At 40.2% G+C, this 14,786-nt stretch overlaps 1 protein-coding gene across 2 annotated transcripts in view; it reads right to left on the reverse strand.

Moving 5' to 3' along the window:
* LOC125880628 (glutamate receptor ionotropic, delta-1-like) overlaps positions 1 to 14,786 on the reverse strand; it is an 841,018-nt gene that overhangs the window by 9,770 nt on the left and 816,462 nt on the right. Inside the window, exons 16-17 of one of the 2 annotated variants that reach the window (XM_049563254.1) lie at positions 7,906 to 8,146; positions 3,966 to 4,104 (exon numbers count right to left, since the gene is read on the reverse strand). In XM_049563254.1, the coding sequence (XP_049419211.1) occupies positions 3,966 to 4,104; positions 7,906 to 8,146 (380 nt within the window). The remainder of the gene's footprint in view (positions 1 to 3,965; positions 4,105 to 7,905; positions 8,147 to 14,786) is intronic. The other variant, XM_049563255.1, reaches the window with a different exon arrangement.

Below are 14,786 nucleotides of genomic sequence, written 5' to 3' on the forward strand. Positions count from 1 at the left end.
CACTGTGGTGGAGCACTGCTGAGGCCAAGCATCTGTCTCCGCCTTTGTTCAGACCTTAAAGGAACATGTAAACATACCAAGTGTTCCTCCACCAGGCCCGAGCAGGTCTGAATGATCCCTCTCCAGTCTCAAAGAGCTCCTCTCAAAGCCAATTAAAACATCTCAGTTCAGGTTATTGTTTCAGGACTGGCATCTCATTAAATTATGTTTTTAGCTGCGTCAAACTGGCGGCCGGCCTGAACAAATAAATGCCTGGGATTAAACCTCAGCCGGTCGTTAAAGACAGGCTGCTGATGTAAGTGCAGAGGAAGAAAATAACAGGCGTCTAAAAGCCTCCATTAATTTGGAAAACAAACAGCTCCTTTAATGAGTGCTGCCAGTGGGGGGGATTTGAAATCACTCTCCCTCCTGTGACTTTGCAAATACTGAAACTGTTGAGTGGGTTGTGCTCGAGTGTGATAAGAACAGTTTCTGGTTGTTTTGTTTTGGAGTCGAGTGGAAACATTTAAACCCTCTTTCTTAAGAACAGGCTGCTTTGATCTCCACATTGCTAACCGGCTAACGGTTTTAGCCGTTCTTTGACTGGAGTAAAACCTCACATTATCTCACTGTGGGTCTCAGCTGGTGTTAATCAATAGGCTGTTATTCACTCCCTCAATTAGCTTTAAATCTGAGGTCGGTCACAGAGCGGCAGAACAAAGCTCCGCTCTGTAACACTGAGTCTGAACGGTGGTTAACGAGGTGTGTTTGGAAAGGCAGCGAGTCGCATCTTGTCTGAACTTTAGCATTATTTGTTTGAGTGGGTCGCCTCCAGCTGCCGCCGCAGCTGACTGAAATCTGAATTTTTTGGCTTCATGAGGCAAAACTGACAGTTAGCTAAGTGAAACTCCTGGACTCAGTGTCTGAAATTAACTTTTTGACTCAGTGTCCAAGGGGGCGGGTCATAAAACAAAACGTATATATAAAAGTATATTTATAATTTATAATTTATATTCCAAAATAATAAACGTATCATGCCCCCTTGACAGGTGGCGAACCAGCCAACCAGCAGCTTATCATTACAACACAGCTGTGTTAAAATGACTGCATCCTGATGCCGCCTGGCTGCGTATCATACTGCAGACAAAGGTGACTATTGGTGTGGGTCCATGTCATTGGTCCGACAGCCCATTGGTTCGACATCCCATTAGTCCGACTGTCCGCGGTGCGACCGGCTCTGGGTCAGCTGGGAAAGGCTTGAGGCGGAGCAGGCTCACGGCTTATGTGTTTGTCACTTTCTTTTTCATTTTAACCCACACCATGATCTTTTCCTGACCCTAACCAGGTGGTTTTTGTGCCTAAACCTAACCCGACCTTAACCACAGGGCATCATGATGATTTTGGAACGGACTTTGGAACAATGAGTTTAATATGGTCGGAACAATGGGATGTCCAACCAATGCGCAGATCCCACTGGCGTCAAGTGTCTGACACCAAAGTCTTTGACAAAGCGTCAGTATTCGATGACTTCGGAATGAGAACGGGCTGATGTGACACAGACACCATCATTTATTGTTACATGACTTAGTACAAACATTTACCCACCAGTGTGGTGGATAGAGTTACGTTTACTCGCCAAAAAATCTACCCACATTTGACAGCTGTTAATTTAATTTCGCCGCTAACCAATAACGGTGACTGCCGCGCATTATGCTGATGTGAAAGGATGGCTATATTCGTCGGTGTCTGACGCTGGAAGTCACCGACCAAACGCCGGTATTCGATAACTTGAGAGTGAGACCGGGTTTACAAGGTTTGGCTTTACAATAGTGGGGTTTCCATCCACCTATTTTTAATTCGCATTTTCAAAAATTGTGGAAAAAAAACTTGGATGGAAACGCCAGAAATTCGAAAAATGGCTGAAAATTCGCAAAAACGTTTTACACTTGGAGGGGGGTGGATTTGTCAGCATATCAATAAAAGAAAAATGTGACTTTTTGCTATGGAAACAGGTTTTGCGAATAAACGATGACGTACACAGATCCTCAAATGTGGCCCTTGACATACGGAAATGTTTCAGCCAGAGTTCGTGAGTGAAATGCTGCTGGACAACTACGTCCCAAAAGTCCTTCACATGCCTACGTTCCCATACACATGGAGAACGACGCGGTGGTCTCCTTCCAGCTATTTCCGACAGTACTCTTAACATTAAACTTCTTCTTTGTCGTCTCTTCTTCAAGATGGCTAGGTACGCTGTGAACGCTGACAAAATGCTAACCAGAGTTCTCCCAAGAGCCGACAGGTTCATCAGGAATCTGTCCATGGTCAGTTGTTTAGTGTCAGTTGAGTGTGTTGTTGTTTACAGTGGGCATAAGACGCTCTCTTATGACGTCATCTCATGGCGCACTCCTCTTCTACGGGGGTGTTTTTATTTTGTTCATTTTTCATGAGAAGCGCCACCTACTGCTCTTCCTGTTGACTCCCAGTAATCGCAAAACAATAACGAATGTAAACGGGCATAAATTCGCATTTTCTTTTGTGCATTTTCACAAAATTCGCTCAAAAATTTCGATACATTTGGAAGGAAACCCCACTAATCTTAAGGGAAGCGAGCACTGGCCTCCCAGGTGAAAGTTGGTGGTTGCTGGACCTGCCCGTGTTACTTGGACTTTCAGCCCTTAACTTACGTTGTTGTCCACCCGTGTTTCACCCTGACGCCACCGGGTGCCGCTACAGAATAACATTGACCAGTCATGTATCATGCCAGTGTGGAAGGATGGCTTTTTCGTTGGGTGTCTGACGCCGAAAGTCACCGACTAAGTGCCAATTTTGACGACTTCAGTGTGAGACCGAGTTGAGACAGCACAGACCGATACCGATATGTATACATCTGGCAACGATGCGAAGTTGTCTTCGCCATTTTTTATTCTAAAAATCTACAGAAATGTTACAACCCATTTATCTTTAACAAACACCAGGACAGATCATGTTGAGTTTATAAAGAGCTATAAAGAGAATGGAGGTGTGGTTGTCTTCTGTCAGGCATGCATGGAAAGGCACTGAGCTTGTTTGCAGGGTTCTTTGTCATTTCCATCACAGTGTGTCTGTTTTTTATTCTGCTCAACACGTCAGCAACATGTAAAGGTGAGGTCAGAGGTCAGCCCTTATGAGATGTGTTCACACAGTTAAAAATGAACAACTGAAACAAAGCAAGGAGAAACAGAAAGGCACTCTAAGATCCAGGAGGGTTTCTAATGAGGGGGGGGTGCAGTGTTAAAGGTGGAGCAGCCAAGGCCCGGCATCACTTAATCAACCTTAATGATCATGTCGTCTGCAAAGAGAAAAAAAGCCCAAATTTAAATCGATTGCAATTAAGATCAAGCTGTCTGTTTTCAGATCAGGAACCAAATTAATTTGGGCCAGTTTTTTTCTTTCGTTTAGAGCTGAAACGTTCGGTTCTGGAAATAATTTCCTCTTCAATTTTCTGATAAGGAAATTGATAATTAGCTTAATTGGTTTTATCGGTGGGAGTTTTAATGAACTAGCAGAGAGTTTAACTCCGAAATGTCTGATTTAAGCTTTGTTTTAATGGGAAACTTTTTTTTTCTTTTTTTTTTGTGAAGTTTTTCATCCCGACACGTTTAAGCTCCCACCTTTAAAAAAAAAATCTCTTTTAAGGGATCAGAAAATAAAAATTCTTGATATTTTATCATTAAAATTATTTAGTTTATGGTTGAAATGGAGGGGAAATTAACAGATGGCATTAGTTGCAAAGCTTTCTAAGTAAAAAGCCCTTCTCATATTTACTGTGATATATTTATTTCCAGAACTCAGGCCACAGAAAATCAGGTCACGTTTCTGCTCAGCTGTAAATTTACAACCGACCAAAAATCAACCGTCAGTAAAACAAAGGACCTTGGCGATGGCACAGATATGTTTTTTTGTTGTTTTTATTTTTGATAATTGTATAGGAGGTCTATTCTGACCTGTATCAATAGCTTCTGCTTCATCCCAGCCTCTCTCTCTGTCTGTCCAAATGTCCCTCCTCCCCTCCGATGAAGCAGTTGTAATGTCATTATATGTCAATGGACCAGAAACCCTTGCCAGTCTGTAATCCTTAGTAACCTGCACGAGATCATAGACAGTCAAGTGTAAATTAAAAAAATCAAAAGGATAGATGGAGAGAGGGAGAGGAGATAGATAACACGGGTGTCCACATTGACATATAATTTGCAATAAGACGTGACACAGTGAAAGTACCAGGAGGTTATGGGCGAGGATGTTGGAGACAAATCTTATTGCTACAGGGCGACACACCCAACGTTCACTGTCTGCTCACACTTTAGTTTATGGATCCACGTCAAAGCTCTGCTGCCATTTTGTCCCCTCTCACATGACACAAACCTGCCTCCTCATGCATGTGCGTGTGTGTGTGTTTGGCACAGGAGGTGAATGTTGTGTGGAGGTAGAACTTAGAAATGCAGGTCTGAGGTCAGTTTATGTTCAAGTGTAGCTTAAATGAAAGTGTTGAGCTGATGTCCCAGTTCCAGACTACATACTATTACTGTACGGGGTACGAACAGGGTCAGGGTCTGATCACTGGTTTTATTTTGGCTCTGAATCCTTTACTGAACATTTAATCTGTTTTCCAGATAACAAACAACAGTGTAGAAAATGCAGGGCTGCAGAATCTTTCAGCTAATAAATGTTAATCCCATCAGCAACATGATGTCGGGACAAAATTAAACCTTTGTGTTAATGTGCTCTCTGCAGTCTGCAGTCAATCATTTGTGAGGAAACAGAAACATCTCTCTGTGCTTCCTGCAGTCCAACAGAGCGATGAATCTGAATTTCTCCAGCTCAGTGTTTCCTAACCTGAGGCCTGAAGGTCGCGACCTCCACAAGAGCTCACAGAATTGATGCAGTCTGTTAACGTTACACATCCTCTGCTGCTCAGCTCATTGTCAGGTTGTCAACATCAGTTAGCTGCAACTAAAAATCGTTTACAGAAACTGATTTTAGATTTAATTAACTAGGGACGGTGTACAATTTTATCACGGATCGTGATGAAAGTAACACGATCAGATAGAAAAAGAAAGGGATAGTGCACCCAAAAATGAAAATGCAGCCATTATCTACTCACCCATATGCCGAGGGAGGCTCAGGTGAAGTTTTAGAGTCCTCACATCACTTGCAGAGATCCAAGGGGAGAGGAGGTAGCAACACAACTCCACCTAATGGAGGCTGACGGCGCCCCAGATTCAAACGTCCAAAAACACATCATTGAAACCACAAAATATCTCCATGCTGCTCGTCCGTAGTGATCCAAGTGTCCTGAAGCCCCGACATAAAAAGTTGTTTGGAAAAACCTCATTTGAACTCTGTTTTTAGCTCACTGTAGCCTGTAGCTCTGACTGAATGCGGTGCACAGAGAGGCAGTCAGAGCTACAGGCTACAATGAGCTAAAAACAGAGTTCAAAGGACGTTTTTCACTACGGACGAGCAGTATGGAGATATTTTGTGGTTTCAATGATGTGTTTTTGGACGTTTGAATCTGGGGCGCCGTCAGCCTCCATTAGGTGGAGTTGTGTTGCTACCTCCTCTCCCCTTGGATCTCTGCAAGTGATGTGAGGACTCTAAAACTTCACCTGAGCCTCCCTCGGCATATGGGTGAGTAGATAATGGCTGAATTTACATTTTTGGGTGCACTATCCCTTTAAGTTGATGGTGGTGAATTTCCAATGTAGCGATAATGGTAAATATTATTATTATACTAGTTAGTTCAGCTTATTGTACATTTGATGATCTGGTTGTTTTTTAGTGTTTCTGCTGTGATTAGTTGACAGACGTGATTTTCTACATTTAATTGTTTTATTGTTGTTGTGTATCCGTCTTTTACGGCAGACTCTATTCTTATTATTTAACTTTTTTCATCTCGAAACAAAATGTAAGGTAAAGTGATTCCAGATTGTGACATTTTTGACATTTTTTAGAGTTTGACTTATATTTTGATGATTATCATATCATGATATATCATGAATTATAGTTTTCATCCAGGATAATTGTGACGTAAGGATTAGATATTGGATTAATATCCAATAAAATGCTGTCAAATCCACGACATTTTTATTTTTTGTTGCACTTGCAATGATAGCTGCAGCTTTTTAAAAAGATGTATCCCTCTGCTAGTTCATAAATTTGTTTTTCTGTAGGTGTATTTGACTCTTATCAGCGTCCACCTTTGTAGTCTTCCAGAAAAAACAGTGCTGATAAAGCTGCTGTACAGCAGACACTTAGAGATGAGCTGGTGAACAAAGTGGAGACAGATATTTTACTCATGAGTTGGTGGTGGTGACCAAAACCAGAGCTATAAGAGACTGAATGTCGGACTTTTTCCGAGATGTGTTTTTATTGCATGTTTTCTGAACTGTTTCTGAAGTCATTCAACATTTGTTTACGCCTTCAAACATCAACAGGCACTCTGAAATATAGACTTTTTGAATTTTATTTTTCAGTTTAAAAGGCTTTCCAGACAAAGCCTGTTAAAGTCAGTAGAGAGTATGTAGACTGGTACTGGGACACAACACAAGTCGATCAGTTGAGGTAAAAAATAAATGTGTAAACTGTGTGTGTGTGTGTGTAAATGTCATTCAGTTTAAAATCAACACAACACAGATCTTTATGATGTCAAGACTCTAGTTTCAGTTCTGTTTATTAATATTTATCTGCACTAAACACAATCAATTATCAGACGCTCCCACTGAGTCGTCGTTGTCACTGTTTATTAATATTGGAGTGCATTAATGTTTAATTAACATTATCTCCTCTTAAACCCTGTGAAGGTGTAACTGTTAGCTCAGCTTTCACAGTGGTTTTTGTTTCATTAAAAAGAGAGCGATCCGGTAATTGACTGCTCGATGGTTTTTATTCAGGAGGCACTTAGTAAGGCTCAAGTATCTATTAGCAACAACAGCAAATGATTTGAACTAACGGTGATAGTGTCACCGTTAATGTTAAAACCCAGGGTGAGCTGCACGTTAAGGTTCTCTCGGATATGATGAATTACTTTTTTGTCTCTCGACGTCTGGTAAGGATTTCACACTGAAATGGAAAATGTCCAAAAGTGTGAAGAAAGTGTGTCTGTGTTCATCACTGTTATCGTTCTCTGCCTGAGTGATCTCTCTCCTGCTAATTATAATCTCTTTTCAGAACCCTTGGGTTCACGAAACTACCAAAGCCTCACTGTAGAAAATGAGTTTATAACAATAATTCAATAGCAAGCACTTGAATGGTTACGGAGTCGGCACTGTGGGAATTAATCATTAAAGTCTGTGGGTGCACTCAGCTGTTTTAGCAGGGGGTTTGCTGGGAAACATGCAGGACATGCTAATAGCCAGATCCTGACTTGTTGGGCTAATTCGACACTGTTTGCCTAAGGCCTCGAGTGAGTGCGTCAAGGCAAAGAAAAACACTTCCAGTGTGGATCGAGAAGCTGTTGTGTTATGAGCATATTAGTAAAGGTAATGGTCAAGTGGAGTGTGCTGTGTGCTTCATGTGGTTTAGAGATATGCCATACAGAAAGAGATGAGCTGTGGTGTCTGTAAGTTTAGGAGGTGGTGGGTGGGGAGCGATGGACGGATAAAAGAAAAAATGGAGGAGGGTAATAATAAGAGACCAAATTTGATTTCAATCAGTGGCCTGGGCTGATGTGGCACAGAGCACATCTACCTACTCTGTCCTATGTCACCACCCTCTGTCCCCCAGCTCTCCAACACTAACTCCGCTTTCCTACAACTCTCTCCTCTACAGCTGGGTGTACTGGAGCTCCACTAAGTCGGGGCTCGCGTCTGCGGCTGGATCCTTAAAGTAGAGTGTGGCAGTGTCTTCCCCCCGCTGGCCCGTCCTCCGGGCCCTGTGCTCGGTCACCTCTTTGGGCTGCTCCTGGCGGCAGCGGTTGCTGTTCCACCAAGCCTCCAGCCCGGCCACCAGGCAGGCCAGCAGCAGGCCGGCAGCAAGGATGCAGAAGATGCCGGCGAAGCTGTGCAGCTTGAGGGAGCGGCCGTCAGGATGCGCGCTGGCGTGGCTGTTGAGGTCGCAGCGGCCGGTGCGAGGCCACCACTTCTGCTTCATGATATCCAGGTCGCCTTTCTCCTGTAGCTCCAAGATCCTGAAGAGGGACAGATGGACAGGTGAGTCAAAGACACACTTTAACTTATATTACGTTTACTGTGCATGATCATAGGATAGCACAACGTACCAGTGCTATGTGTGTATCTTTTGAGATTTTGAGAACCCCTTGAAGAGTATGTTACAAAAATGATGAAAAGATCACAGGATTGTATAGTTGGCAAAGAAAAAAAAAATCAAAGAAAAAATCATGAAAAAAACCCCCATGGTATAATATGTCATCCAAAATCATGAAAGAATGTCAAAAATGTCATAAAAGATAACAACAAAAAAAAAAGTCATGGGATAATAAATTGTCAACAATCATGAAAAAACACCATACAATAGCATGTCCTTAAAAAACACAAATAAATCGCCATATTTAAGTATAGCCTGTCTTCAAAAATGGCGAAAAAAACTTCATAATATGGTATGAAAAAAAAACACAAAAAAATGTTGTAGTATAGTACGTGTCAAAAATAATGAAACAAATTCCACAGCACAATATGTCGTCAACAACAGAGAAAAAACATCATAGTATGTCCTCAAATATTATGAAAAAACTAAATAGTATAGCATGTCGTCCGAAATCATGAAAAAAAATGTCATAGTATAGTATGCCGTCCACAATCATGAAAAAATGTCATGCATGTTGTCCAGAATCATGAAAAAACATTAAAGTAAAGCATGTCGTCTGAAATCATGAAAAAAAGTCATAGTATAGGATGTCGTCCAGAGTCATGAAAAAACATTAAAATAAAGCATGTTGTTGATGATGAAATCATGAAGAAAAACGCCATACTATAGCATGTCGTCCAAACTCATAAAAGAGCGTCAAAGTAATGCATGTGGTTGAAAATCATGAAAAAATGTCATAGTTTAGTATTTCATCAAAAATCATGACAAAATCTCATAGTATAGCATGCCGTCCGAAATCATGAAAAAAGGTCATAGTTTAGTATGTTGTCCAAAATCATGAAAAAATGTCATACTATAGCATGTCGTTATAAATAATGAAAAAACGTCATAGTATAGCATGTCGTCCAGAATCATGAAAACACATTAAAGTATAGCATGTTGTTGATGATGACATCATCAACAAAAATGCCATAGTATGGTATGTCGTCCGAAATCATTAAAAAAAAAAGATCATAGGATATCATGTCATCCAAACTCATAAAAGAACGTCAAAGTAATGCATGTGGTTGAAAATCATGAAAAAACGTCATAGTATAGTATGTCGTCAAAAATCATGAAAAAAATCATAGTATACCACGTCGTCCAGAATCATGAAAAAAAACATCATAGTATACCACGTCGTCCAGAATCATGAAAAAAACGTCCTAGTATAGCACGTCGTCAAAAATCATGACAAAAAATCATAGTATAGTATGTCGTCAAGAATCATGAAAAAACGTCATAGTATAGCATGTCGTCCAAATTCATGAAAAAAGTCATAGTATAGCATGTCGTCCAAATTCATGAAAAAAGTCATAGTATAGCATGTCGTCCAAATTCATGAAAAAAGTCATAGTATAGCATGTCGTCCAAATTCATGAAAAAAGTCATAGTATAGCATGTCATCCGAAATCATGAAAAAAAGTCATAGTATAGCATGTCGTCCGAAATCATGAAAAAAAAATCATAGTATAGCATGTCGTCCGAAATCATGAAAAAAACGTCATAGTATAGCATGTCATCCGAAATCATGAAAAAAAGTCATAGTATAGCATGTTGTCAAAAATCATGAAAAAAAAAATCATAGTATAGCATGTCGTCCGAAATCATGAAAAAAACGTCATAGTATAGCATGTCGTCTGAAATCATGAAAAAAAAATTCATAGTATAGCATGTCGTCCGAAATCATGAAAAAAAAAATCATAGTATAGCATGTCGTCCAAAATCATGAAAAAACGTCATAGTATAGCATGTCGTCCGAAATCATGAAAAAAACGTCATAGTATAGCATGTCGTCCGAAATCATGAAAAAAAAATTCATAGTATAGCATGTCGTCCAGAATCATGAAAAAAAAATTCATAGTATAGCATGTCGTCCAAAATCATGAAAAAACGTCATAGTATAGTATGTCGTCCAAAATCATGAAAAAACGTCATAGTATAGTATGTCACAATAACATTCTTAAAAACAAAAAAGTCATAGTTTTGAATGTAATGAAAATATCATCATATAGTTTGTCATGAAAAAAAAAAAAGATAAATCCCAGTATATTCATTAATACATGGTCACGGTATAGGAAGTTGCCAAAAAGCAATAGTATTGAATGTTATGACAAAGGTAAAGCATAGTTAGTCAAAAAATTAATTAAAAAGTCATAATGTCAGAAAAATGTGTACAAATTCAAATAATTAGTCGAACAAAAGACACAAACAATCATGCCTTGTTAAAGCTTTGTGTTTTAAACCAGGTCACAAACAACATGATTTAAAGCCCAAATTAAAGACTGAACACCTCATCCTCAGAGCACAGAACGTTATCTGGGCACAGACGAAGCAGCAGAACGCCAGACGCAGCTGTAGCGAACCTTAACAATTCACTAATTACTGTAGACATACAGACAACAACAGCGCCCCCTGCAGATGTGTATAGAATCTCAAAAGTGCATAAAAACTATCAATACTACGAAGAGAATGTTAACCTCTCCAGAATGCTTTAGAAAATCTTTCATCATATTTATCAGCAGTCTGTGGTTTGAGTGAAAAGCTGCAGCTTCCTTTATTAAATCAATGTGAACAACAAACGAAGGCAGTGTGACAAGTCTCACTTTAATTGTTCTTTAACTCAACAATAGACCTGCACAGTTACTCCGTGCCTCATCACAGCTGTGACTTCGTTACTGAAATGAGTCAATCTGGGCGATTACATGACAAGTTTAATGTTTCTAATCGATGCTGCGGAGCACGGACGGCGTTCAGAGCTGCAGTCACTAACTTTTTGAAGGGAATTTTCAATAAAGCGAAATTACAGTGTATTGAATTAAGCATTTGGAATCTCACTGTAATTTAAAAACAATCATCCTGCATCAATTGTAATCTTGTGTGCTGCTTAAGACAACACTGAGTTTTCTGAAGTGGTTCATTTCACTGCGGTTGAATGCAGGTGATAATTTGTGGCTTCATCTTTTCAGAATGGCAGCTGCATTGATTCGTTTTTGTCTCCACAATATAAAGGAACACTTGGTTCGGAAACAGCAGGCGGTGTCGGTTGTGAGTTTAATTGTGTCGTCATTTAAAGGGGAAGTTCTGTTTTTTTACAACCTGGACCTTCTTTCTGGCATTAAATACGGTTGCTTACTCACCCAGATAAGTTGGGTGTCATTTGGAGTCCTTCGGAAGATATTTAGATCCACGAGAGCCGCGTACATCCATATAGTGGGAATGATCGGGGCACCGGCAATGAGGCTCTAAATAACACATTATCTGCTGCGAAACTTGTTTTGGAATTTGCTACTGTTAGTTTTTTGAAACATGGCTGAATATTTGTCAGATTTTGAGGTTGTGGACGACGACTTTGAATATGATGGACGTCCTTACTGTTTTGAGCCAGAGTATACGGATGAGGAGCTCTTTGAAAGGAGGATGCGGAGGCAGAGAGAGGAACAGCTGGCCAGAGAACAACAAACCGCTGCACGGCCGAGAACAGATGCTAACTGGTGGTGTTCTTGTGGACAATGTTCCGCTATACCAACAGAGGAGGAATGCCTTTGTTGCTCCGAGTGGGAATTGAGGCCAGGAGATACACGTCTGGATGTCTCCAGAAATGACTGTCTCACAACTACAGAGGATTTCATGTCTATGATCAACCGGGCTGTTTTTTTCGTGTCCCGAAAGTAAACTGGAAGACCCAGCCAAAGCCTGCAGGACTGAACGGGCAACTTTCGATTGAGTAAGTAGCCTACACACGCATAAATTGTTTATTTTCCTTGAATTTGTTTGCTTGATGAGTAAATAACTATGAGAATTTACATTTCTTTAGTTTCTTCTCATCGCTTGTGTAGAACGGCCCGCACACTGCACAAAAAGCAGAGGCACTGAATTTATTATTACATAGTGCTGAGTGACAAAAAGTGAGAAACAGAAAGGTGAACGTTTCGGTGGTAAAGAGGATTGTCTTTACGAATTGCCTCTGATTTTTTTTGCAGTGTGCAGACCATTCTACACAAGCCATCTGACACTCAGACTTTGGCTTTACGCACCCGCTTTACGCATAGAAAGCCGGACTTCAAGAGCGCACACTTTTCTCCCTCCTCTGTATTTACTTTCTTCTAATCAACTTGACCCTCTGTCCTATAGGCAGTGCAGACTCGTACCTGCCTGACATCATCCAGGTCAGAGGTTAGTAGGTCAGTATAAATGACCCGGATGATGATGATGACAAGCAACTCTAGCGATTCATAAAAACATATTGGTGAAATGAACGAGTTTCGCTGCAGATAATGTGTTATTTAGAGCCTCATTGTCGTGCCCCGATCATTCCCACTATATGGATGTACGCGGCTCTCGTGGATCTAAATATCTTCCGAAGGACTCCACATGACACCCAACTTATCTGGGTGAGTAAACAACCGTATTTAATGCCAGAAATAAGATCCAGGTTGTAAAAAACGGAACGTCCCCTTTAAGATGAAATACTTTTGGCAAGAAAAATCAAAGCTGGTGTTGAGGAGGAGACAAAATGTCTGCAGAAATATTTACAATAACACAGCTGTTGCAAAGCAACTCACAAAAATAAAAACTCTTAAATCAACGTATTATATGTCCTAACAACCACTGAGACAGTTTCTGCGTTGACTATAAATGGAGTTGAGAGGACGGAGTACAGTTGAATATGTGGACACCAGCCATATTTCCGTCTAGTGGTAATAATGTTGTCAAAAATATTGATTTATTAAGGCGCCCAGTGACTCGATGGGTGGGATGAGCTGATAAAGGCATTAAAAAGCTAACAAATATTATCTAAAAAATATATATAAATAGCGATTGATGGATACGTATCGTTTCTGAATATTTGAAATAGATTCGACACTCATCTTCTGCAGTATCTATGTCAGTTCCAGCTGCTTGATCTTATTGTTAATGTTCCCTACAGTCATTCAGCTGTTCTCTGCTCTCAAACTCATTGCCATGTTAGATCCTTGTTATATTTCTGTTTAAATGTTATGCCCTCAATGTCAAATTCTCGCCATGCTTTTGACAGTGGTAACGATTGTCGATATTTTTCAAGGTTAAGTATTAAAGTTAGATTTTCAGGTAAAGTGACAACAGTAAATGGTACCAAGCCATGCAGATAGTTTTTGTTGTGGACTAAAGAGACTCCAAACACATAGGACTGGACATTTGAGGGTTTACTCGTGAGAAAGCCAAAGAATTGCTTCATCATGGCAATTTATAGTGTCTGACAAAAAAAAATGTTTATTTTACACGTCTGTTTCCTGGAAAGAACTTTTTATGTTTGTTTTTAACAAGTAAATATAATTTACCTTAAACACATAGTTCTATGAAAACCTAAATAAACGTTGTTCTCCATGCTGTCTTCTCGACTGTGGACAAACTGACAGAGTTTCACGTTCAGCTGACTGACTCACTGACTCCCTGGTTACTCTGGCAGCTTATTCAAAGTGGACATTTTCACTGTCATTAGCACCAAATTAAATTTCTGTTTCCAGGAAACTAAGTGGGAAATTACTGACCCGTGCAGCGCTGTTCCTAAAAATTAAGTTTATATATGACTAATTTGAAACATCAAATATGTTTTTGAGGGAAACATAAAGCGCAGAGTGTTCTGGGAATTATTCAAACTAAGAGGGACGTTGTTTCTTAACACCGAAATTATCTGCATGGCTGGAAATCAGCAGAGGTCAGGGAGGACACGTGCTTCTCATACAGAGGTTCAAAGTTTGTTCTTGACCTCAGAAACCGCAGATGTGAAAACAATCAGCACAAAGTCTGTTTGTTTAAACCTTAAACTTTAAATTCTAATCAGAGAAAGACCCAGGTTATGTTCAGGGTGCTGTGATGGGTAGATTAGCATGATGCTAAATTGCATTTTGTTTTCTGTTTGAGCAGGGTTTGTTTTCCCTTAACCAATCAATGAGAGATGTTTCCGTCCCTTCGACACAGAAGCTGCAGGACCAGCAGTGTCTGGGTTAACAATTATACAGCTTTGGAACAACATGAGTCCCTGATTCAGACCAAAGGAGACGACTCGAGGGCTGAGAGCAGCCTAAGTGACATCGCACTAGCTGTGTTTCCATCCAAAAGTGATTTGAATCATTGGGAAATGCGCATTAAAAGAAATACGAATCCTGTGTGTTTCCATTAAATGTACGGACTTTGGTGAAAACTACGAACTCGCGCGAGTTTTCCGCAGAACTGGAAACGAAACAAGTCTCGCATTCTTCTTCTTCCCGACCCGCAGTGTGGATATCACCATGGAGAGAGGTGCGCTACGTCAGACTTAATTTGAACATAACTGTTTCCATCCCCCATTTTGCGAATCAGCATTTTTTCAAATCAACCAAAACAGGGCTAAAGCGAGCGTATTTTAGTTTGGGCGAATCAGGGGGTTTAATTCTAATTTTTGCGTTTCCATCATAATTTTCCGATGCGATAATTATAGATGC

The sequence above is a fragment of the Epinephelus fuscoguttatus genome, linkage group LG20 (assembly GCF_011397635.1).
Source record: "Epinephelus fuscoguttatus linkage group LG20, E.fuscoguttatus.final_Chr_v1".
NCBI classification, from domain to species: domain Eukaryota; kingdom Metazoa; phylum Chordata; class Actinopteri; order Perciformes; family Serranidae; genus Epinephelus; species Epinephelus fuscoguttatus.